The sequence below is a fragment of the Schistocerca nitens genome, chromosome 4 (genome assembly GCF_023898315.1).
Source record: "Schistocerca nitens isolate TAMUIC-IGC-003100 chromosome 4, iqSchNite1.1, whole genome shotgun sequence".
Lineage (NCBI taxonomy): Eukaryota > Metazoa > Arthropoda > Insecta > Orthoptera > Acrididae > Schistocerca > Schistocerca nitens.
Window position 1 is genome coordinate 856,839,942 of NC_064617.1, and position 27,350 is coordinate 856,867,291.

General features: G+C 44.0%; 1 protein-coding gene across 1 annotated transcript in view; it reads right to left on the reverse strand.

The window, feature by feature from the left end:
• Nucleotides 1-27,350, reverse strand: part of LOC126251860 (beta-1,3-glucan-binding protein-like) — a 108,930-nt gene that overhangs the window by 23,147 nt on the left and 58,433 nt on the right. The window contains exon 4 of the mRNA XM_049952545.1: nucleotides 18,930-19,187. Within this exon, the coding sequence (XP_049808502.1) occupies nucleotides 18,930-19,187 (258 nt within the window). The remainder of the gene's footprint in view (nucleotides 1-18,929; nucleotides 19,188-27,350) is intronic.

Genomic DNA, 27,350 nt, shown 5'->3' on the forward strand with positions numbered 1-27,350 from the left:
TTTCATCAATGCCGTTACTATACATATAAATGAACATTTTCCCCAGAAATGGATTGGCCGTTGTGCTACACGTCTGTGGCCACCCAGATCGCTCGATGTAATACCGACGGACTTTTGTGTACGGGGATGGATGAAACTGGAAATTGAAAATTTGTGGTAAGTCCTATGGGACCAAACTGCTGAGGTCATCGGTCCATAAGCTTACACACTACTTATTCTAACTTAAACTAACTTACGGTAAAGACACACACACACACACACACACACACACGCCCGAGAGAGGAGTCGAACCTCCGACGGGAGCAGCCTCGCGAACCGTGACAAGGCGCCTCAGACCATACGGCGGATGGATGAAAGACATAGTTTATGAGAACAAAGTCAATACACGTGAGGCATTACTTGCTCGCATTATGAATGCAGCAGACGAAATTAAGAACAACCCTGTGAAACTGAAACGAGCAACTACAAATGCAGCTAAATGCATTGAACTCGCTGGAGACATTTTTGAACATTTATTGTGAATGTATTGTGAAATTGTATGTACACTATGCAATTTCCTCAACACTGAGCTTTTTTTCCGGTTTAACGTCAATTCACGTGCTATGGTATTAATAGAAGCAGATTATCTGACACATTCATACAGTTTCAGTTCATATTATTACCATCATTATTCCAAAATTAAACTCTCTACAACTTCTGTTGAACACTTTGTGCAGTTATCTGGGATTTATTAAAAAAAATTGGGCTAAGTAGTCGCCCGCATCTCGTGGTCGTGCGGTAGCGTTCTCGCTTCCCACGCCCGGGTTCCCGGGTTCGATTCCCGGCGGGGTCAGGGATTTTCTCTGCTTCGTGATGGCTGGGTGTTGTGTGCTGTCCTTACGTTAGTTAGGTTTAAGTAGTTCTAAGTTCTAGGGGACTTATGACCACAGCAGTTGAGTCCCATAGTGCTCAGAGCCATTTGAACCATTTTTTTTTTTTTTTTGGCTAAGTAGCCAATAAATTAAAATTTTTGCGAAATTACGTCTTTGCTTCTCTGGAGGTTCTGGAAAACTACTTGAAGATACACGTCTGGGACGTGTTTTATTAGATTCACCAGACCAATAACAACAAGATAAATGGAAATCGTGCTTTACTTTAAAGTCGTACAGCTTTGCGATGGCTTCATATTGGCAAAGTTCCTAAATTTCAGGCTAAATCTCTTTTATTAGCCGTAATTCCGTAACTAAACGTTTGCGGATGTATGTTTATATGAACTTCTTTCTATAGTTTTACTTGTAGAATAACATATTGAAACATATGAATATCTTCGTGAATCACCATGTATATCAGAAAAGAAAGAAAAATAATATGATCCAATACAGTGTAGACAAGATTCTACTCAGTTTTGATACAGTGCAGGAAGTAGTGAGATGCTTGGAGATAAAGATGTTTGACCATTTACCCAGTGACGTGAAAAAGTCCAGTAAAGAGTAAAAGTAAATTTAGACAGAAATTGAGAACATATGTGTTGAGAGTTCCTTATTTTGGACAGAATAACTTTTGGACGAAGCAAGATACTATAGAAATTAAGCTACACATGTCTCCTACGATAAGACCATTGCGCATCAACTGTGGCGCGTTGTCAGAGGAGACTACATGTTCCTGGTTACCTGCTGCCACACTTCTGCTGCGGTATAGATAATACACAGTGTGCGACTGAAATCGGGTGGTAAATGGAAATGTACTCCAGAGTTGAAACGAGCAATAGTAGCCTCGCATCCAACCGTAGTGAAACAGTGCCAGTCAGCTATTTGACCGATGCGCGCACAGACATGGATTGGGCTGATCGAGATGGAGAGTGTAATACACCACTGGACATTAAAATTGCTACACCAGGAAAGAATGCAGATGATAAACGGGTATTCATTGGACAAATATATTATGCTAGAACTGACATGTGATAACATTTTCACGCAATTTGGGTGCATGGATCCTGACAAATCAGTACCCAGAACAACCACCTCTGGCCTCGATAACGTCCTTGATACACCTGGGCATTGAGTCAAACAGAGCTTGAATGGCGTGTACAGGTACAGCTGCCCATGCAGCTTCAACACGATAGCACAGTTCATCAAGAGTAGTTCAAATGGTTCAAATGGCTCTGAGCACTATGGAACTCAACTGCTGTGGTCATTAGTCCCCTAGAACTTAGAACTACTTAAACCTAACTAACCTAAGGACATCACACACATCCATGCCCGAGGCAGGATTCGAACCTGCGACCGTAGCAGTCACACGGTTCCGGACTGCGCGCCTAGAACCGCGAGACCACCGCGGCCGGCACATCAAGAGTAGTGTCTGGCGTATTGTGACGACCGAGTTACTCGGCCACCATTGACCAGACGTTTTCAGTTGGTGAGAGATCTGGAGAATGTGCTGGCCAGAGCAGCAGTCGAACATTTCCTGTATCCAGAAAGGCCCGTACAGGACCTGCAACATGCGGTCGTGCATTATCCTGCTGAAATATAGGGTTTCGCAGGGATCGAATGATGGTAGAGCCACGAGTCGTAACACATCTGAAATGTAACGTCCACTGTTCAAAGTGGCCGTCAATACGGACAAGAGGTGACCGAGACGTGTAACCAATGGCACCCCATACTATCACTCCGGGTGATACGCCAGTATGGCGATGACGAATACACTTTTCCAATGTGTGTTCACTGCGATGTCGCCAAACACGGATACGACCATCATGATGCTGTAAACAGAACCTGGATTCATACGAAAAAAAGACGTTTTGCCATTCGTGCACCCAGGCTCGTCGTTGAGTACACCATCGCAGGCGTTCCTGTCTGTGATACAGCGGCAAGGGTAACCGCAGCCATGGACGCCGAGCTGATAGTCCATGCTGCTGCAAACATCGTCGAACTGTTCGTGCAGATGGTTGTTGTCTTGCAAACGTCCCCATCTGTTGACTCAGGGATCGAGACGTGGCTGCACGATCCGTTAGAGCCATGCAGATAAGATGCCTGTCATCTCGACTGCTAGTGATACGAGGCCGTTGGGATCCAGCCCGGCGTTCTGTATTACCCTCCTGAACCCACCGATTCCATATTCTGCTAACAGTCATTGGATCTCGACCAACGCGAGCAGCAGTGTCGTGATACGATAAACCGCAATCGCGATAGGCTACAATCCGACCTTTATCAAAGTCGGAAACGTGATGGTACGCATTTCCCCTCCTTACACGAGGCATCACAACAACGTCTGACCAGGCAACGCCGGTCAACTGCTGTTTGTGTATGAAAAATCGGTTGGAAACTTTCCTCATGCCAGCACGTTGTAGGTGTCGCCACCAGCGCCAACCTTGTGTGAATGCTCTGAAAAGCTAATCATTTGCATATCAGAGCATCTTCTTCCTGTCGGATAAATTTCGCGCCTGTGGCACGCCATCTTCGTGGTGTAGCAATTTTAATGACCAGTAATGTATTATTGTATTTCAGATACTTTGCACGTGAGATATTTACCATAAAAAAAGGAACAGCCATCGGGCTGTAGTTGTAAAGATATTAAGCATCACAGCGCATGTGTAAAGAGACGAAATATTTTATAATGTGCGCCTACACCAACATGCACGTCCAGCGTTAAAATATTTCAAACAAACACTATGACCTGCTGGGCGCAGATATTTAAATCATTGCCACAGCGCTCGATAGCAATAAGATGCGAAACTTTTGAAAGAGCAATCCATCGTTTGTTAAGAAATGTTCTTTTCTTTGAGAATATATTGATGCTTCACTTTACAGAAAATCTCTGCTTATTCGTTTCTTTAAACTCACCATGATTTTTCAATGTATGTAAGCTTTGTTACAGGTTCGCTCTTCATCGCGATATCTCGATTGTATTAGGGAGGACATAATGTGTTCAATTTCCAATCTGATAACTTTTTACAAAATTTCACTGTTTTGCATTCATCTCCTTTTTTTTTTTAAATATTCAGATAGGTCCCTTAGGTATTTTCATCGAAGATTCTGATTGCATGAAGGCAATCCGGGTCAAAGGTCAGTCAAGAAACCACCTTCGCGTAATCAAACCTTACGTCTCCTGAACACAATCGAGAACCGACGCATCGGCTATCATACATTCATTTTTCTCTCTTTCCAAGTTGTACCAAAAACGGCAAACTGCCGTGAGTACGCAGTCCAGTGTTATAGGTTGCATTCTTTATCTTGTCGGCAAACATTGCCAGACATCATTACAGTCATATTTGATTAAATGAGAGTGAACAGTAAAATCTATAATACTGGAAGCGCCATTGACATGGACCACAGACCACAACGGCTAGGCAATCTTTTCAATAGTCTGAAAGAACATCTGAGGCGGAAAGAGGTTTTCCAACCACGAAGACGTTCACACAGCGGTTCTCGAAAGGATCCGTGACCATCCTTCGAGGAAGTGAACTATTGCCAGAACACCCTGAATGGTGTCTACAGAGACGAGGTGTTTATGTTGAAAAATGAATCTGTGTCACTTGGAAGTGAAGTGCAGCAATCAATAAAAGTCACTTGGCCTGCCATTATGATATACAACTTAGTTTTTGTTGTCTGCTCATATAACAGGTGGCCCACACAAGCCGCCGTCTGTAGTTTTATGTTTCCCGCATACGTTAGTGCAAGAAGGGTTGCGTCGCCACTGCTATCCAGTGGGGAAGTGCACGTACAAGCGAATCTCCACCGAGCTGTGCCGCCGTCTGCGTGCGTTTTCCTCCTGGTTCCAATCTCGTGGCCCACTACAAAGACGGGCCGCGGCGCTTACGTCACAGCACGTGGCACAGCAAGTCTTACGAGTGCGGGCAGCCGTCTACAGCGGGGAGCGACTAACTAGTTCAGACGAGTTTAATAACTGTTGACTGCGCGTTTAAATACAGGCAAGTTCTCGATAGCAGACGGCAAAATGAAGATCTTTAGTGGGTACCTTTTCAATTAAAGATTGGTTTCGCATGGGCCCTGCAAGGAGCTGAGAGTTCCCGAAGTTTGGCGGACAAGCCTACTATGGCGAAACAAGCGGTGTATCATTTGAGTCGCAGGTTCGAATCCTGCCTCGGGCATGGATGTTTGTGATGTCCTTAGGTTAGTTAGGTTTAACTAGTTCTAAGTTCTAGGGGACTAATGACCTCAGCAGTTGAGTCCCATAGTGCTCAGAGCCATTTGAACCATTTTATCATTTGAGAGACACAGAGGAGAGCGTGTGTTCCGGGACTTATCCCAGTTCACAGCTACTAACACCACGTCACCATAACGCGTCTTTGCGTAGCGTACAAGTAATGCATCATAATTAAGAATGAAATTAAAAATTAAAATTGCATTTCCAAACTTTGTCAACATATGCTTCATAATATTAATGTTTAAGTTGTCTAATCTCAGAGTGATAAGATGAATGTGTTTCCCTAAATACATCGTTTTAAATAAAAAACATGTGGTGCTGAATAATACAGCTAGAACGCCAGAAATCGGTCAGAATGTGCAAATGTATGTCAAAATTAACTGTTGCAAGTTTCAACTTGATCGGAATAGAATTTTACTCGCAATCCACGTTTTTAGGAAAAATAAGTGGCGCTAAATAATAAAGCTCCAAAGCCAAAAATTTGTATGAAGCTTCAGTTCGACATAAAAACAGTAAATGCGTGACCCCATCGAGCTATCTCTCATAGCCTCCGAGTAATTTACTGAAAACTAAATATCGAACGAAAACGTCTGTATTAGTAGAGTAAGTATTATTTATAGTAATGATAGAGAGTAGCCCAACCTGGTACGCGAGCGATCTAAGCCGGCCGGAGTGGCCGAGCGGTTCTAGGCGCTGCAGTCTGGAACCGCGCGACCGCTACGGTCGGAGGTTCGAATCCTGCCTCGGGCGTCGATGTGTGTGATGTCCTTAGGTTAGTTAGGTTTAAGTAGTTCTAAGTTCTAGGGGACTGATGACCACAGCAGTGAAGTCCCATAGTGCTCAGAGCCATTTGAACCATTTTTGAGCGGTCTAACGCGCTGCTTCCCGAGCGGGTGCGCGTGTCAGTCCCCGGCACGAATCCGCCCGGCGGATCAGTGCCGAGGTCCGGTGTGCCGGCCAGCCTGTGGATGGTTTTTAGGCGGTTTTCCATCTGCCACGGTGAATGTGGCCTGGTTCCCCTTATTGCGCCTCAGTTACACTATGTCGGCGATTGCTGCACACTCTCTCCACGTATGCGTACACCATAATTTCTCTACCACCCCCAGGAGGGGGGCGGTCCACTGGGGGCCGAAACCGCACAATAACCCTGGGTTCTGTATGCGGCGGCGGCGGCGTGGGTGGACTGCTGTGGGCCGTTGTGGGGCTGTGGACCACTGCGGGCTACGGTGGGACGAAGCTTCTCCATCGTTTCTAGGTCCCCAATTCCATACACAGTACACACACAATGATAGAGAGTTTTGATTATAGCACTAATTAAACCCATTAAGTAATAGAGCTATAACAAATTTCAAGACTTTGATGTAAATAACAATCAACACAAAGTCTCTGATAGTTGTAGTTCATAGGTAATGTTCTACCGTCAGTTCCGTTCTAAAAATTTTAGACGGCGAAGTTTAAATGTAGGTGAGCTAAAACTCTTTCTGTGATTAAAACCTGTTTAACTACATTCATACAAAATTAAGCTAATTCTAAATTAACACACAACAGTGATAAAATATTATGTGCCCGACTAAGCGGCCATTTTGATGCTGCTAGTTGGGGACAGAGCGGATGAAGGCAGGTGTTTTCTTCGGCCGTCCGCTGCGCCCATATACAGGGTGTTAGAAAAGGTACGGCCAAACTTTCAGGACACATTCCTCACACACAAAGAAAGAAAATATGTTATGTGGACATGTGTCCGGAAACGCTTATTTTCCATGTTAGAGCTCAGTTTATTACTTCTCTTCAAATCACATTAATCATGGAATGGAAACACACAGCAACAGAATGTACCAGCCTGACTTCAAACACTTTGTTACAGGAAATGTTCAAAATGTCCTCCGTTAGCGAGGATACATGCATCCACCCTCCGTCGCATGGAATCCATGATGCGCTGATGCAGCCCTGGAGAATGGCTTATTGTATCACAGCCGTCCACAATACGAGCACGAAGAGTCTCTACATTTGGTACCGGGGTTGCGTAGACAAGAGCTTTCAAATGCCCCCATAAATGAAAGTCAAGAGGGTTGAGGTCAGGAGAGCGTGGAGGCCATGGAATTGGTCCGCCTCTACCAATCCATCGGTCACCGAATCTGTTGTTGAGAAGCGTACGAACACTTCGACTGAAATGTGCAGGAGCTCCATCGTGCATGAACCACATGTTGTGTCGTACTTGTAAAGGCACATGTTCTATCAGCACAGGTAGAGTATCCCGTATGAAATCATGGCGATGAATCGAGGAAGTACAGTACATACTGACGAAACTAAAATGAGCTCTAACGTGGAAATTAAGCGTTTCCGGACACATGTCCACATAACATCTTTTCTTTATTTGTGTGTGAGGAATGTTTCCTGAAAGTTTGGCCGTACCTTTTTGCAACACCCTTTATAAATACGGCCAGAGAGGCAGCGACTTCATGTCCAGAACAAGGCGCTTAGGTTAGCGCTTCACCTGCCAGGAGACTTTCAGCACCGGAGATCTCCACAGAGTAGCGGGAGTCCCGCTGCTCAAACACCGATTCCGGCAGGCGGCGCATCGTTTTTATGCGACCGCCCGTATGTCGGAGAACGACCTCGTCCTCAACTTGGGCAACCAAGAGCACTGGCGCCCGACCACAAGGGGGCCAGGCCTGTTGCTGGTGTAAAGGAACTCCGCAACATGAGCCACAAGAACTAATAGAAGCAACGCAACCGTGAAGAAGATTCAGACGAGAAGACAACGTCCAACACCCCCAGGAAGAAGTAGGAAAGGCTCGATCCGCCCATCCTACAACTCACCGGAGTATGAAGCTCCGTGAATTTGCGAAGCGAAGCAGCGACTTCATTTCGCACCCAGCTACCACATGGTCGGCGTCAGTCAAACGCCGGTTTACGAGCAGCCCTCGGGTGACGACACAGCCAGACTGAAACTAAACACATGTGTTCGGTACGAATAGGAAGTGAAGTCGCGAGGGCTGTACAACCTCCTGAATCGCTTAGATTTCGCGGAAGTAACTGTTCGGTGCCGCCCGTAATGATATCAAAACCGCGTGGCAAGTAGTAACTTTATTTTCCACTTTTGTGGCGAGCAATTAACTTAGATTATTCGAAGTCAGGGCGAAAAATCATTTATTGGCGACTTACCGTAGAGGTCGCCTCTGAACTGCTCATAGTGCTGTTTGTGATAGAGGCATTAGACTTATCAGTATTTACATCAGGAATATTATGATGTTGTGCATATGAAAATTTATCAAACATATCTATCAATTAGAGCTCAAAATCCTCATTCATAATCATAGCTCCTGATCCCGATGAGTAAATAGAGAATAGAAACAATTCTTTCAGTGACCTGGACAAGAATGTGGACTTGCAGACTGGAAACTATGGTCAGTATGTTCTCCATCGCTTTCTGGCTGGCCACAGGAATAGTTGATACTTGTCAGGCTCTCGCAACAGATGGCGCCGCACACTACTGGTGTGACGTCACAAGTTCGTTGTAGGCGCCCGTATATTTCGTTGGCCCCGTTCCGCACTTACAAGATCGCGTGGCCATCTTTTAGCAGTTTGAATCAGATCTTACAATGAACCAGGTAACAACCGTAATGTACTCTAGCGAAGACTACACCTATATGACACTTATCTACGGGCAGACGCATCGCAATGCAGCTGAGTCCCGAAGGCTGAATTCACAACGCGAGGTCTACCTTCTGTACATGTTTTCAAACATACAGAGATGCGCTAAAGAACCGGAGAAGGCTTTCAGGTACAACGTGTCGTGGAAAGATCGATCCGCGACGCACCCGTTGATGCCGGAATGTTAAATGAAAATATCTCGTACGTGCAACGTAGTATAAACGAAAGTGTTATCATGTTATTGTATTTAGGTTGCAGTATTATTTGTACTTGTAATACTAATAATACCAGTCACCTACAAAATCCTATTAGCTTGTCTCTCGAATAGAATCAGCACCCAAAGTAGCTGAATATCAAGCTGGATTCAGAACCAATAGATCATGTCCGGAGTAAATTTTCAACATCAAAACCATACTCAAAATGCATGCTCTCAGACAAAAAGCTGTAGTATTTGCAGATTTCAAAAAAACATACGATTCAATAGACAGGCCTTCACTATTCCAAATTTTAGAAGAGAGGGGCTTAGATCCCAAAAGACGAGAAATCATAAAACAAATACTAATTGGCACGAAATCAAAAGTAAAATTTATGAGGGCGATCTCAGAACCCTTCGACAGTCAAACAGGTGTGAGACAAGGTAGTTCTAGACAAAGTTATGGAAGAATGGTAGAAGGAACTTAATAATGTGGGGTTTGGAAGCCAATTCGACTGGGCATTACCAAAAACAACGTCTATATACCATATCTTGCATTTACGGACGACCTGGCGATACTAATAGAGGATGAGCAGACTGCAGTCAAACAGTTGGAAATACTCAAATGTGCAGAAAAAGTAGGTTTACAAATTTCATTTGAGAAAACTGAAATGTTTTGTTCAAAAACAGAAATTGCAAGTTTGAAAACGAAATATGGTAAAATTAACAGGGCCCCATACTTTAAATACGTTGGAGAATTCATCGAACCGACAGGTATTGAAAAAAATCTCACAGCAACATCGCCTTCAAAAAATTAAAAAAGGGTTAAGGTTAGCGCAAACCTCTAAACAAAAAAATCAATGTCAAGAGGGGCAAAAATTCGACACTACAATACTGTCATAAAAGCAGCAATACGCAAGTGCAACACTAACAGTTAATAGAAAACAACGACTTGAAGGCATCAAAAAAGAAGAGAGAAAGATCATCAGGAAAATTCTAGGTGGAAGACATATCCAAGACGTTTATAGGCTACAATCAATTCAAACAACAGAAAGGTTTTCAAACATTGAAACCGATATTAGGAAAAGACGAATGAAATTCTTTGGTCATCTCAGGCCACTACCAGAAAATCGACTTACGAAGAGAATAATAGATTATGTAACCTCACTTAAGAATTCCACACCCTGGCTGGATGAAATTCCAAAGGACCTAAATAATGCAAACATAAGACCAGCCGACAGTCTAGAAGGTAACACCTTCAGACACAAAGTAGACAAATGGGAAGTTATATCAGAGCACCCAAAAGAAAAACATTAGAAACCAAAGTGGTCGGATGATCGTAAACAAGCCTTTTCGGAAAGAATGAAAACCTACTGGAAGAACATGAAAAACATAAAGAAAAATTTGATCGAGTTATTTGCTTAACATCTTCCATTTCTGGGGAGAATTCACCAATAGTAATAGTAATAATAATAATAATAATAATATGGTCATTATTATTAATATTATACAATTCATTAGATTTCGTTCAGTAATACCTATTTCTCATCGTAATTAGAACAAACATGAGCTCCAGCGCACCTGGGGATATCGAGGTCTTCGGTACAAAGCATTCTGGAGGATCGAAAATGACAACCCTTTAAGCTGCACTTACAACAACAGCTATATGGAAACTATTTCCAAAATTGGGTATCGTTCAGCAGATTTTATGAGGAGATGAATGATATTTCGTCAATGACGCCACTGTCAGTAGACACGATCTGCATTACTGGGCTCCTGCAAATCCTCACTGGTTGCGACCACATCACATGTAAGCCCACTGCGGTTTTAATGTATGGAGCGGCATTGTAGGAGACCAAATCATTGGAAAGTTTATTTGTCTCCCAGACTAATTAGTCAGCTGTATTTGCAATCCCTACACAATGAGCTGAATCTTGGGCATCTACTAGACGACATCCCACTTCAGTTAGCTGTGAGCCACCGGTTTCAGTACGATGGCGCACCACCCCATTATCGTAGAGGGGTTAGGGAATATCTCAACAATGTGTACCCTGAACGGTGGACAGGTTGTGGTAGTTGCGTTCGATGGTCAGAGAGGTCGTCTGATTTAACGCACTTGGATTTTTTCTTATTGGGTTAAATCAAAGCCAGGCTTTACGAAACGGAACCGAAAAATCGAGATATGTCAAAGGAACAGCAATTGAGAGAATCATACCTCATAAACTGGTAAGAGATGGAACTGATCCCCCATGGTACACAAAACAAGCCCGAACGCTGTTCCAGAGGCAACGGAAAAAGCATGCGAAGTTCAGAAGAACGCGAAATCCCGAAGATTGTCTAAAATTACAGACGCGTGAAATTTGGCACGGACTTCAATGCGAGATGCCTTTAATAGGTTCCACAACGAAACATTGTCTCGAAATTTGGTAGAAAATCCGAAGAAATTCTGGTCGTATGTAAAGTACACAAGCGGCAAGACGCAGTCAATACCTTTGCTGCGCAGTGCCGATGGTACTGTTACCGACGACTGTGCCGCTAAAGCGGAGTTATTGAACGCAGTTTTCCGAAATTCCTTCACCAGGGAAGACGAATGGAATATTCCAGAATTTGAAACACGAAGAGCTACTAGCATGAGTTTCTTAGAAGTAGATACCTTAGGGGTTGCGAAGCAACTCAAATCGCTTGATACGGGCAAGTCTTCAGGTCCAGATTGTATACCGATTAGGTTCCTTTCAGATTACGCTTATACAATAGCTCCCTACTTAGCAATCATATACAACCGCTCGCTCACCGATAGATCTGTACCTACAGACTGGAAAATTGCGCCGGTCGCACCAGTGTTTAAAAAAGGTCGTAGGAGTAATCCATCGAACTACAGACCTATATCATTGACGTCGGTTTGCAGTAGGGTTTTGGAGCATATACTGTATTCAAACATTATGAATCACCTCGAAAGGAACGATCTATTGATACGTAATCAGCATGGTTTCAGAAAACATCGTTCTTGTGCAACGCAGCTAGCTCTTTATTCGCACGAAGTAATGGCAGCTATCGACAGGGGATCTCAAGTTGATTCCGTATTTCTAGATTTCCGGAAAGCGTTTGACACCGTTCCTCACAAGCGACTTCTAACCAAGCTGCGGGCCTATGGGGTATCGTCTCAGTTGTGCGACTGGATTCGTGATTTCCTGTCAGGAAGGTCGAAGATCGTAGTGATAGAAGGCAAATCATCGAGTAAAACTGAAGTGATATCAGGTGTTCCCCAGGAAAGCGTCCTGGGACCTCTGCTGTTCCTGATCTATATAAATGACCTGGGTGACAATCTGAGCAGTTCTCTTAGGTTGTTCGCAGATGATGCTGTAATTTACCGTCTAGTAAGGTCATCCGAAGACCAGTATCAGTTGCAAAGCGATTTAGAAAAGATTTCTGTATGGTGTGGCAGGTGGCAGTTGACGCTAAATAACGAAAAGTGTGAGGTGATCCACATGAGTTCCAAAAGAAATCCGTTGGAATTCGATTACTCGATAAATAGTACAATTCTCAAGGCTGTCAATTCAACTAAGTACCTGGGTGTTAAAATTACGAACAACTTCAGCTGGAAAGACCACATAGATAATATTGTGGGGAAGGCGAGCCAAAGCTTGCGTTTCATTGGCAGGACACTTAGAAGATGCAACAAGCCCACTAAAGAGACATCTTACACTACCCTCATTCGTCCTCTGCTGCGCGGTGTGGGATCCTTACCAGATGGGATTCAAATGGTTCAAATGGCTCTGAGCACTATGGGACTCAACTGCTGTGGTCATAAGTCCCCTAGAACTTAGAACTACTTAAACCTAACTAACCTAAGGACATCACACACATCCATGCCCGAGGCAGGATTCGAACCTGCGACCAGATGGGATTGACGGAGGACTTCGAAAGGGCGCAAAAAAAGGGCAGCTCGTTTTGTATTATCACGTAATAGGGGAGAGAGTGTTGCAGATATGATGCGCGAGTTGGGATGGAAGTCATTAAAGCAAAGACATTTTCGTCGCGGCGAGACCTATTTTCGAAATTTCAGTCACCAACTTTCTCTTCCGAATGCGAAAATATTATGTTGAGCCCAACCTACATAGGTAGGAATGATCATCAAAATAAAATAAGAGAAATCAGAGCTCGAACAGAAAGGGTTAGGTGTTCGTTTTTCCCGCGCGCTGTTCGGGAGTGGAATGGTAGAGAGATAGTATGATTGTGGTTGGATGAACCCTCTGCCAAGGACTTAAATGTGAATTGCAGAGTAATCATGTAGATGTAGATATAGAACAAATACGTCTTGCTAGCGATTCAGTATTTGCAGAAATATACATCAATGGATACAAGGTGGACATACATTTAAACATTTGTGTTACGAATAATGCAATTATAAAGATCTGTCAGTGTGTAACATAGGTTCACAGGAACATCATTTATGATATTCATTATATTCATTAACCGAGCGAGGTGGCGCAGTGGTTAGACACTGGACTCGCATTCGGGAGGACGACGGTTCAATCCCGCGTCCGGCCATCCTTATTTAGGTTTTCCGTGATTTCCCTAAATCACTCCAGGCAAATGCCGGGATGGCTCCTCTGAAAGGGCACGGCCGACTTCCTTCCCCATCCTTCCCTAATCCGATGAGACCGATGACCACGCTGTCTGGTCTCCCTCCCCAAAACAACCAACCAACTATTATATTCATTATTCTCTATTGCAATCAAAGATATGATAGCATTTATTTAATACTGCCGATTGTGTTGAACGAATTGGTGCATTATGTGTTGTTAACAAATTAGCTGTCATACTCTGATATGCCTTGAAACAGGTAATTAATAAGCTTTGGCCCTTGTGCGTATTGTTTTGGTCAAGGACAATCATTCTTCTGCACAGTGTGAGGTAACGGGCGAGTTGTGGCGCCCTGAAAATATTCTAAATTCGGAGTTGGCGTGGCTGTACGGGCCACTCGGCAAGCCGGGGCTCGTCAGCAACCTCGTGGTGCCGAATAGTAGCCGGAGCAAGAGGGGCAGCCCCAACGCAAGGTCCAGGCCGATCGCGTGGCTGGGAATTCCACGTTGACACTCTGTCGAGGACTGTGCTTTGTGTTGAAGGAGATTTGAATGCCGGGTGTGCCAAAGATGGCGGGTTTTGTGAAACCATAATGGCAGACATTTCACATTTCATGTAGAAATTAATAATAACCATAGGAATCATGATACCTTTAAAAGAAACATTCACACTACCATTACCTGTACGACAATTCTGATGGTGTTATCAGATTTTCAATATCTTTTTTAGTTCAAAGTTTAGTATCTGATAGTAAATTATAGAAGTAACACCCAGCAACGAATTTCCAAAGTTTAAACGGTTCAATCGATTTTGTCGATCGACAGGTCTTTAGAAAGCTATTAGTGTAAACCTAAATTGGTATGAATTACAGGCATGTAACTTGAATAGTACATGAGTTATTGGAGGTCAAAGTGGCCGATTACTACTGATCGCGTCAGGCCATAAGTACTCCACAGTTACACGAAAAACAGTACGTGCATGCTTATAAATATATTTATTCGTCTATGTCTTTGTTTACATCCGATATATACTATTCATGAAGAAATTGGTCACATATTTACTGCGGTTTAGAAAGCACAGAGGCATTAGGCTACTGGCCTACTTTTGTTTCTATGCCTTTGATATATGTTTATTTAATCTGTTTATGTATTTAACAATGTGTGTTAGAGCGTGTTTATGGTCCAGCCGTAGGAATATTTATTTAATTTCAAGTTATTTAAATGTAAATCCAGTATTTCTTTAGTGTTTCAACATTTTTGTGAGTGCATTGTCTTGGAGACATGGCGGGAGCGCTCTAGCCAATCACAGCGCTGGTTACTATGGTAGGCGACTACCAAAGTCAATGGAGAGACTGTATGGAAGTGGGGGGGGGGGGGCGTGGTGGAAGATCGCAGGAAATACTTGGAGAGTGTTGAGCAGTTTGCGCGTGGTTGCGGGAGATAGAAAATATTTCGTATTGCCGACTGGTGCACTTGTGATATTTCCGTGGCTTCTGTAGTGAAGACGTAGTATGTGTTTCAAAGCGAATATCTCGCGAGCTATGTTGTTGCTCATAGCTAATTATGTGAAGTAGGAGTCTATTGTTTCCCTGTTTTTCAACTTATATTTCATTTAATTGCTGGGCCATCGACACCAATAAGTGTTTTACAGTAATAAATGACATTCTTAAAGGTACTTCTGCTATCATACTCATCATTTAACGACGTTAAAATAGTTCCTGCAGATTTTATTTAATTGCAATCTTTCATTTATAAATTTCTATGTTAGATTCAAAATTCGCAATTGCCAAGTGATAGGAACCTTCGACCATTCGATTCATGTGTATATTCATATTGTTTACTGTAGACTCAGCAGTATTTGGTTTATAATGCGGCAACTACATATCCCAGCCCCTAGACAACGAAACCAGCCAAAACATTTAATATTTCAGCTCTGAGTCTTAGGGTACGTAGTTGAGGGCCACCATTAATTTTTTTTGAAAGCCCGCAACAGACACCTATCTCGAGCCTAGGACTCTAACCCGCCAACTCTCCTACAGCAAGCAAGTTTTCTAGCGTCGATCTATAGGACCAGTTATAGCTTAAAGTGTTCGTTTTCAGGCGCTGGTCTTAACGTTTAGCAGGGTCTCCTGTTTGTTAGTGTGGAGTACCCTTTACTGTTCTGCTTAAGCAAAGGCTTCGGCGTCTATGGAATTAACTAATGTCAGTAGAGTGTGGCATGCATGGGCCATCTAGTATACAGGGTGACTTTTTCCACCATGTGCAAACTCTAGGGATTGATCAATGAGAGAATACGGAACAAAAATGGTCTAACGAATTCATGTCCGGAAATGCATGGTTTCTATGATAGAGATCATTTAGTCAATCATACTTTGTTACAGAGACTGCGGTCCAATACACACTGTACCATGCAGCCAAAGTTACAGTACGCATGGTTCCCTCCTAGAGGATGGTGCTGTTCCTGATACATCATGCCCTAGTGCTCTCCCTTGCCATAGCAATTAGTAATGTTGGGTCCAATTCACTTCTCTTACTGACTCACCTTGTAGTGTATGTGATACAGCATTGTACGCAATGACTCTGTATAAGAATCAAGAACTTTCCGACATGATGTTTACTTATAGAAAGGCAAATAGCAGTGGGCTGCAGGCAGCAAGGTTATATCAGGAGACCTATCCCTGCCGACAACAACCACATCATTCAATTTTTACAACAGCGTTTCACCGTTTGTCTGAGACAGGAAACACGAAATCATGAAGGACGTACCAGAAATGTTCGGACACCAGAACTGGAGGAAAATGTGTTTAACACTATGGAAGGCAACCGCCATATCAGCACCAGCCAGTTGGCCCGCCAGTACAGGGCAAGCCAGATGACCGCGTGGAACATTCTCCATGACAACTGTTACTACCCTTACCACTTACCAGCATGTGCGGCGCTTACTAGCGACTGACTTTCCACATCGAGAGCAGTTTTGTCACTAGTTTCTTCATCAGACAACCACAAGACTGGGATTTGTATCATCCATCCTATTCACAGATGAGGCCATCTTTACGCAGAGTGGTATCTTCAGCTTTTATAACAGTCATCTGCTGAATAATATGCATAACCCCATGGTATGGTGACAGCGAATCATAAGCATCAGTGCAACCAGAATGTGTGGGCTGGGATAACTGGCGACCGTATTTTGTGATCAGTCTCTCTTCCACGTCACCTTACGGAATCGAACTATTGGCGTTCCTTACAGGTGACTTTGCCACCCCTGCCGGAAGAAGTGACACTTATGATCCGTAGGATACTACATGATGGTGCTCCAGCCCACTTTGGCATTAACGTCCAGACACATCTCAGTTGTGTCTTCACTGGTCAATGGATCGGACGAGTGGGCCCAGTTGCATGACCCACTCGTTTACCAGATTTCAACAGTGCAATATCTGGTTATGGGCCCATCTCAAAAGTATCATATATACAGAGCCCATTCCAGATGTGGAGACACTGGATCAGCGTATTCATGCTGCCTTTGGCACTATTGGGATGCAGCCTGGCCACTCTGAACTTATAAGAAAGAACATACTATGGTGCGTGTACACATGTGTTGGGGCACATGGAAATCATTTTCAACACATACTGTTACTGTGGCTGAATGGTACAGAGTGTATTACACCGCAGTCTCTGTAACAATGTATAATTGAATAAATGGTCTCCAGCTTGAAAACCATACATATTTGGACATACGTTTATTAGACATTTTCGTTCTGCATCCTCTCATCAATCATTAGAGTTTGTACATGATGGGAAAAATCACCCTGTATACAATACCTGATAAAAAAAGTAAAGCACACAGAAGATATGATCAGATGTCAATGTAGCTTCAAACACGTATACACCATCGACAGGTACACTATTTTATCAAAGGTATCCAGACACCTGGCTCAAAATGACTTACAAGTTCGTGGCGCCCTCCATCGCTAATGCTGGAATTCAGTATGATATTGGCCCACCCTTAGCCTTGATGACAGCTTCCACTCTCGCAGGCATACATTCATTCAGGTGCTGGAAGGTTTCTTGGGGAATGGCAGCCCATTCTTCACGCAGTGCTGCACTGAGGAGAGGTATCGATGTCGGTCGGTAAGGCCTGGCACGAAGTCCGCGTTCCAAAACATCTGCTCTCTCGCGATGTCTATTTGATTCAGGTCAGGACTCTGTGCAGGCCAGTCCCTTACAGGGAGGTTATTGTCGTGTAACCACTCCGCCACACGCCGTGCGTTATCAAAAGGTGTTCGATCGTGTTGAAAGATGCAATCGCCATCCCCGAATTGCTTTTCAACAGTGCGAAACAAGAAGGTGCTTATAAGATCAATGTAGGCCTGTGCTGTGATAGTGCCACGCAAAATAACAAGGGGTGCAAACCCCCTCCAAGAAAAACACGACCACACTACAACACCACCGCCTCAGAATTTTACTGTTGGCAATACACACACTGGCAGATGTTCACCGGGCATTCGCCAAATCCACACTCTGCCATGGGATCGCCACATTGTGTACCGTGATTCGTCACTCCACACAACGTTTTTCCACTGTTCAATCGTCCAATGTTTACGCTCCTTACACCAAGCGAGGCGTCGTTTGGCATTTACCGGCGTGAGGTGTGGCTTTTGAGCAGCCGCTCGACCATGAAATTGATGTTTTCTCACTTCCCACCTAACTGTCACAGTACTTGCAGTGGATATTGATGCAGTTTGGAAATCCTGTGTGATGGTCTGGATAGATATCTGCCTATTACACATTACGACCCTCTTCAACAGTCGGCGATCTCTGTTGGTGAACAGACGAGGTCGGACTGTACTCTTTTGTGCTGTACGTGTCCCTTCACGTTTCCACTTCACTATCACATAGGAAACAGTGGACCTAGGGATGTCTAGGAGTGAGAAAACCTCGCATACAGACGTATGATACAAGTGACACCCAATCACCTGACCACGTTCAAAGTCTGTGAGTTCGACAGAGCGCCCCATTCTGCTCTCTCGCGATGTCTAATGACTACTGAGGTTGCTGATATGGAGTACGTGGCAGTAGGTAGCACCTAATGCACCTAATATTAAAAACCTATGTTTTTGGGTGTGTCCGGATACTTTTCATCACATAGTGTATGTAAATGATTAGAGTCGCAATTGTCTGTGACAGGTAGAATAGCCAATATAGTGCGTGAGTGTTGCCATCTTTAGTGTTAATAGTAATAATCTTTTAAAAATAATTTATTCTCGTGACCAAAACATAACTAAAACCTTTAGTTTTTTCCCCTGAGACAATGTCATTATACCCTTTACAGGGACCACTGGTCCAGAGCGACTTTTACCCACCTGGCGTCCACTCGAGCTGGTAGGAGTGGAAGTCCTTGTCGTAGCCCTGGCCGGCGGCACTGTTCTGCGAAAAGGTGGCCGTCTTGTAGGCGTCCAATGGGTAGTAGGGTCCGAAGTGCAGCGTCGAGGCGACCTGCTCGGCGCCGATGTTGGTATCGCCCAGCGTCAGCCCCAGGTTGCCGCGAGCCTCCAACAGGTCGACCTCGCCCGACGCCGGCCACCGGCCGTACGTGTTGTAGCGCGGCAGCAGCCAGATGGCTGGAAAACAGAAAAGTGAGTGCCAGGGAATACTACTTTATTTGCCCGTTTCACCTGGCCATAGGGGAGTCTACAGGCAATCTGTTACATCTAACCAGACTGCCTGAATAGAATGAAGGTACGGTATTTTATAATGTACCAGATTAGTTTACAACTTGATCCTTTACATAAACGGAGAGTCCGATCCATATGTTGCAGATATGGTAATTTTCATAGCTGCTGTTAATAACTTTGTCATTCTTAATTTTAATACACTGCTGGAAAAAAAATTGGTACACCTGGAAAGACGATGTCGATTTTGATCTGATGACTTCATATGCCACCTGGGGGATGGTAGATGTACTGATGATGTTTTCAACATCATCTTCCAATAGATCGCGTAGTTACATAACTACCAGAGGGTCATCTGTGTCTACCCTTTAATACACTACTGGCCATTAAAATTGCTACACCAAGAAGAAATGCAGATGATAAACGGGTATTCATTGGACAAATATATTATACTAGAACTGATATGTGATTACATTTTCACGCAATTTGGGTGCATAGATCCCGAGAAATCTGTACCCAGAACAACCACCTGTAAACAGAACGTGGATTCATCCGAAAAAATGACGTTTTGCCATTCGTGCACCCAGGTTCGTCGTTGAGTGCACCATCGCAGACGCTCCTGTCTGTGATGCAGCGCCAAGGGTAACAGCAGCCATGGTCTCCGAGCTGATAGTCCATGCTGTTGCAAACGATGTCGAACTATTCGTGCAGATGGTTGTCGTCTTGCAAACGTCCCCATCTGTTGACTCAGGGATCGAGACGTGGCTGCACGATCCGTTAGAGCCATGCAGATAAGATGCCTGTCATCTCGACTGCTAGTGATACGAGGCCGTTGGGATCCAGCCCGGCGTTCTGTATTACCCTCCTGAACCCACCGATTCCATATTCTGCTAACAGTCATTGGATCTCGACCAACGCGAGCAGCAGTGTCGTGATACGATAAACCGCAATCGCGATAGGCTACAATCCGACCTTTATCAAAGTCGGAAACGTGATGGTACGCATTTCCCCTCCTTACACGAGGCATCACAACAACGTCTGACCAGGCAACGCCGGTCAACTGCTGTTTGTGTATGAGAAGTCGGTTGGAAACTTTCCACATGTCAGCACGTTGTAGGTGTCGCCACCGGCGCCAACCTTGTGTGAATGCTCTGAAAAGCTAATCATTTGCATATCACAGCATCTTCTTCCTGTCGGTTAAATTTCGCGTCTGTAGCACGTCATCTTCGTGGTGTAGCAATTTTAATGGCCAGTAGGGTACAGACAGGAGGCTCAGTGAGGTGCATATGCATGCAGCAAGCAGGTAGCCGTGCAACAGAGATGCGCCCATGCTCCCTGCATCCATCTGAGCAAGTTTGCAAATGATGAAATTGTGGCCAGACAACTAGGACGTGCTGCGTCATTTGTATAACGATGCTGGTATCTGTGCTCACGTGAAAAACATTCTCACACCTATACGAGATTTAAGACGTCTATGCAGCTCAAACACCCGCCAGGATCGTCGTAGTGTAAGGGCAGCAGTGTCAGATCGTGCGGCTACCACAGCACAGATAAGAGGGCTTGTGAGCCCAGACATGTCAACACGAACTGTTGCGAACCGGTTATTAGCAGTGGGAATACCGGCACGCACACCTCTAGCCCGTCTTCCACTCACACCACAGCATCGCCGTGCACGGATCAACTGGTGCCACCAGAGGATGACTTGGAAGATGGAATGGCGCGCCGTGGTCTTCAGCGATGAACACAGATTCTGCCCACACCCAAGTGATGGTCGTTTGTGAATACATTGTAGTCCTGATGAGCACTATCTCGTTAAGTGCATTTGTCCAAGACACGCTGGCCCCATTCCACGCTTTCTAGTCTGGGGTGCAATAAGCTACAACTCTCGTTCATCTTTGTCGTTTCTAGAGGGGACGCTAACCAGCGCTCAGTGCGTGCGGAACGATGTTAGACCTGTTCTTCTGGCGTTCTCGCAACAGGCAGGCTACGTGTTGTTCCAGCAGGATAATACTCGCCCACACACTGCTTGTGAACCTCAACGTGCTCTGCAAGACGTGCAGGAACTTCCCTGGCCAGCAACACCTCCAGACTTGTCCCCAATCGAGCAGATGTAGGACATGATGCGAGAGGAAGTGACTCGTGACACTCGTCCACCAACAACTCTTACAGGACAACGTGATCCGGTCGAGCAGGCGTGGCACACCGTATCCCAGGACAGTACTCACCATCTGTACGATCGACTTGATGCCAGAGTCAGCTCCTGCACTGCTGCCCATCGAGGTTACACCATGTACTGAGTGTGTCAGCATGGGTCCATACCTGGTACCAAAGAACTGCTTCTGCATTTAATCTGTAAACCCAATCATTTCATGTACTCCATATGCACTATTGCGACAATAAATCTTGAGTGAATTGGAAAACTTCAAAAGTGTGTACTAATTCTGTTTCTGACAGTGTGTAACGCTAGTCAACAAATACACTATTCAAAAGAATTAGAGGAACACGTGAATCAATGTCCAGTATGTCATATCTATTTTGGTACAGGCGCTATCTGTGGTCTTAATTCCTTAAGATTTTCGTTTTCAATGTATGCAACAATTAAAATCATTCGCCAGGTACTGTCTGTTTCGTCTACGACAGTGTAAGGTGATCTTTCAGAAGGAAGAGCATAAGCAGTGTCCCTGTATTTTCTAGTGAGGTACAAAGATGGCAATTGTCATTTTTGCATGTTGTGTTCAACCAAGCACATGCTATGTAACAGCTTAATGCAATACAAGTTGCAATGGTGGTCTGTTTGAACAAAAAATGATAGACTCTCCGTCGCGTTGCTGCAGATGCCAGTTTGTCTCCATCCATCATCCACAGGTTGTGAACACACTACACAGGGCGAATTGGACAAGGTCACTGAAGCATTACAACCCCACGTCCAGACCGATACTCAGCCATCTTTGCGTTGTGGTGATGCACAGATACCGCCAGAGCAGTGCAGGACAATCCTGAGTCTGGCCACTGGAGCCACAGTGTCTGATCAGACAGTAATGAAGAGGTTACAAGGAAGGCCCATTCCACCTATACGTCCTGTTAGAGTACCCCGCTTAATACAACAACATCTTACAGCTCGCCTTCAGCTCTGTCATTCCCATGTCAACTGGCGACTTCGTCAATGGCGAAATGTGTTATTCACAGAAGAGTCCAGATATCCTCTGATGCAAAGTGTTGGCCGTGTTTGTGTGCAGAGACCTGTGGTGAGCGGCATCGCCCAGATGTTGTCCAGCAAATCGACAGATTTCGAAGGTTGGTGTGGGGAACTATAGGTGATGACAGCCATACATATCTTGTTGTTGTCCATGGTCGCCTTCCCGCCAGCCAGTACATCGAACAGATCCTGTTGGACCATGTGGTGATGACTGCTTACGGTGGTGGCCCAGAGTCCCTTCTAATTCCAGGGCCCATGTGACAGGCGTCATCAGGGGTGTCTTGCGATGCCTGGACACTGAAGTAATGGAATGGCCAGTGGTGAGTCCCAACCTAAACCCCGTCGTGCATATGTGGGACATACTTGACAGACTTGTTCGTGGTCGTCCTGCTCTACCCCAGACTCTCCATGCGTTGTATAAGTCTGCCTCAAACACAATGAGGTATCTCGAACAGAATGAGGATTTTTTGATAGGGACGACGCTACACGCTATCTTGGATGGACAGTCATTGCCATATGTAAAAGTAACTTCTGGTGTACCGCAAGGAAGCATGTTGTGCTCCTTGATGTTCAAGTTGTGTGTTGATGATCATGCGGACAATATTAATAGTAACCCTCGACTTTTTGCAGATGATGCAGATATCTACAACGAAAAATAGTCTGAGCGAAACTGTACAAATATTCAGTCACCCCTGATAAGATTTCAAAGTTGTGCAAACATTGGCAACTGCTTCAAATGTTAAAAAATGTAAAATTGCGCATTTCACAACTATGAGTATAGTATCAACGAGTCATAGCTGGAATCACTCAGTTCATACAAATACATGGATATAACACTTTGTAGGGATATGAAATGGAATGACTACATAGGCTGAGCCATAGGTAAAGCAAGAGACCTTTTTTTTTTGTAGAGCAATGGGGAATGAACAGCCTAATGAGTACACAGTATGGTTTGAGAGTAAATCGGAGAAAGACGAAGGTAATGAGAAGTAGTAGAAATGATAACAGTGAGAAACTTAACATCAGGATTGATGGTCACGAAGTCAATGAAGTTAAGGAATTCTGCTACCTAGGCAGTCAAATAACCAATGACGGACGGAGCAAGGAGGACATCAAAAGCAGACTCGCTATGACAAAAAAGGCATTTCTGGCCAAGAGAAGTCTACTAATATCAAATACCGGCCTTAATTTGAGGAAGAAATTTCCGAGGATGTACGTCTGGAGTACAGCATTGTATGGTAGTGAAACATGGACTGTGGGAAAACCGGAACAGAAGAGAATCGAAGCATTTGAGATGTGGTGCTATAGACGAATGTTGAAAATTAGGTGGACTGATAACGTAAGGAATGAGGAGGTTCTACGCAGAATCGGAGAGGAAAGGAATATGTGGAAAACACTGATAAGGAGAAGGGACAGGATGATAGGTCATCTGCTAAGATATGAGGGAATGACTTCCATGGTACTAGAGGGAGCTGTAGAGGGCAAAAACTGTAGAGGAAGACAGAGATTGGAATACGTCAAGCAAATAATTGAGGACGTAGGTTGCAAGTGCTACTCTGAGATGAAGAGGTTAGCACAGGAAAGCAATTCGTGGCGGGCCGCATCAAACCAGTCAGTAGACTGATGACCAAAAAAAAAAAAAAAGGGGGAATGCAAATAGCCTACAAAGGAGATTGCTTACAAATGACTCGAGAGACTCATCCTAGAATATTACTGAAGTGTGTGGGATCTGTGCCAAATAGGGGTAACCGAGGATACTGAACGTATACAGAGAAAGACCGCACGAATGATCACAGGATGGATAACCCATGGAAGATTGTCACAGATATGTTGGGTAAACTTAACTGTCAGATACTTTAAGATAGTCGCAAAATTTCCCAAGAAAGCCAACTTACAGAGTCTGAAGAACCAGCTTTAAATAGTGCTCTAAGAACATACAACTGTAACACCTATTTTCAACTTATTTTGTATTTTTATCGATATTTCGCTGTCAATTTATAGTATTGCTTCTGTATAATATTGTATCTGACATGGAAATTTTTTGACTTTGTATACCTATTTCATTTATTTGAACTTTTGAACGATGTAGTTTAAATTATGCTTGTGAATTTAAATAACTACCGAGCGAGGTGGCGCAGTGGTTAGCACACTGGACTCGCATTCGGAAGGACGACGGTTCAATCCCGCATCCGGCCCTCCTGATTTAGGTTTTCCGTGATTTCCCTAAATCGCTCCAGGCAAATGCCGGGATGGTTCCTTTGAAAGGGCACGGCCGACTTCCTTCCCCATCCTTCCCTAACCCTATGAGACCGATAACCTCGCTGTTTGGTCTCTTCCTCCAAACAACCAACCAATTTGAATAACTACTGAAATTATCGTTATGTAATGTACTGTAAATGATTTCGTCCATAATTAAAGGGAACATAGGGTTGAATGTAAAAGATGAAGGGTAGCCCCGCAGCTACGGAAGTTGCCTGGCGGAGTGGAAATGGTGTGGTTGGCGCGCAAGTGGCGACTCGTCCTTTGTGGTGGGTAAGGAGTCTGGGCTGAGTAGCAGTAACGGATCACTATGCCTCATATTCATGGAGTTTTGAGGCCAGAAGAGCTTGTTGTTATTGTGGTCTTCAGTCCAGAGCATGGTTTGATGCAGCTCTCCATACTACTCTATCCTGTGCGAGCTTCTTCATTTCCCAGTACCTACTGCAACCTACATCCTTTTGAATCTGCTTAGTGTATTCATCTCTTGGTCCCCCTCTGTGATTTTTATCCTCCATGCTGTCCTGCAATACTAAATTGGTGATTCCCTGATGCCTCAGAACATGTCCTACCAACCGGTCCCTTCTTGTAGTCAAGTCGTGCCACAAGTTTCTCTTCTCCCCAATTCTATTCAATACCTCCTCATTAGTTACGTGATCTATCCATGTAATCTTCAGCAGAAGAGCTTAAGGGCAGTATTTATGGGCCTCGGATGCTTCATCTTGTGATACCATTATCATGGAATGGGTTTTGGCCCTATAAAAGTAAAATTCCGACGTTAAGAAGATATGTAACAGGGCGAGGCCAACAGTACTGCTATGACTGCATCGCCTCCAGGTTAACAGCCACTGCAAATTGCGCCACCAGTGCCACCAGCCTTCCGCTAAATTGTTTATATTTGGCACTCTTTAAGTGGCCCAGGTATTTGTGAAATTTGGTTGATTTTAATAATAATCGTGGTGTTGCTAAAAACTCTATCTTACACCTGTGATTAACCCAAATCACAAACCTGGACAGGAATCCTACCCTAGTAAATTTAATTCCAAGCGTCCTAATTTACTATGAGAAAGTGGTTGAACTTGAATCTAATGTGGTGTTGTCATTTGTACAGCCAATTATACTTTTGATTAGGTCAAAAGACTGCTTATGAAAGCTCATTTGTTATTTAAAGAGTTATAGTTTGTTGTGCTTTACTTAATTAATAATTAATGATGAGAATGCTTACGATTTCTCATACATACTGGTGTAGTTTAGTTAATGAGCATGGTTCTTCAAACCATGAAAGTTTAAGGGTCCTCATGTACTAGTCTAGCTAGTTAATGAAGCTCCTTCAGAGCCAGAGTTGTTAGATTTACATTCTGTTTAGTTGCTTCAAAAGCGAGTTTAAGAAAGAACAATTTACTGTGTTATCTAGTGTAATGCAATTTGGTTAGTGCTCAGGCATACAGACCCTGTATCAAGCAATGAAGCTATAGATTATGATCGTTAGCAGACCTCCTGATTTAAATTCGGAATCATTTCAAGCTTTTCCATGTTCAGTATTGCTAATAGTTTCATGTGTTACACCTAGTTCATTTAAGGTACGTGTTGTTACTAGGTATTGTAAGGTGTTGTAAGGTAGGTTATTGGCAATCTGTTTGTTACTAGCACATTTATCTGCAAGCTTAGGTTAATGTGTTGTGATGTGAACAGATATAAGGAAAGAGTTTAGTGTGTGTGTGTGTGTGTGTCAAGGAAGGTTAAACCAGCCTTAGCACTGCCTTCTGCTTTAACATTTTGCTTGACACAAGATGCCTAATTAAGCTGGCGACCAGCTTTAATATGTAATGTTAGAAGTTGCTTTTTTGCTGGGAGAACGTCTGTTCCTGCCCCACCGCTTACTGTTGGTTATACTTTGCTGGAGTGTTTCGGGAAAGAATCCCAGCTTGATTGTTCTGTCTCCATTAGGTTATTTCACGGTCACATCTCAAAAATTCCTCGCAGAGGTATAGCGTTAGCATCGATGGCCGTTTAAGGTGGTCGGTGGTGCCGTTACGCAACAACGTCCTACATACGGCTCCCACACGGATTGTGAGGACACGATTAGATTAGTTACAGCACGTACGGAGGCATTTAAACAATTGTTCTTCCCACGCTCAATCCATGAGAGGTGCAGAAGAAGACGCAATAACTGGCACTATGCGAGGTACGCACTGTCATGCGCTTTACAGTGATTTGCAGAGAATAGCGTAGATGACGAGGTCGATCTTCAGTCACAGAACCTAGCACCTTAGAATGTCTACTCGTAAGAAATTATGTAGTCGAAATGACTATCCTTTGTAGCTTTACTTACTACGAGGTCGGATGTGCTTCAAAATTCTTTATCCTCGATACTAGTATTTGAAATCAAACGAAATTTGAGGTTGTTTTATCGGAATCATTAATTTATTGCTTCATTCTAAAAGATAAAATCCACATCAAACATTCCTGTCTCTGACAGATATAAGTTCTTGTCGAAAAGCAAGATATTTCAAATTCAGATGGCTCCAAGGCTTAACATCTGAGGTCATCAGTCCCCTAGACTTAGAACTACGTAAACCTAACTAACCTAAGGACATCACAAACATCCATGCCCGAGGTAGGATTCGAACCTGCGACCGTAGCAGCCGCATCGTTCCGGA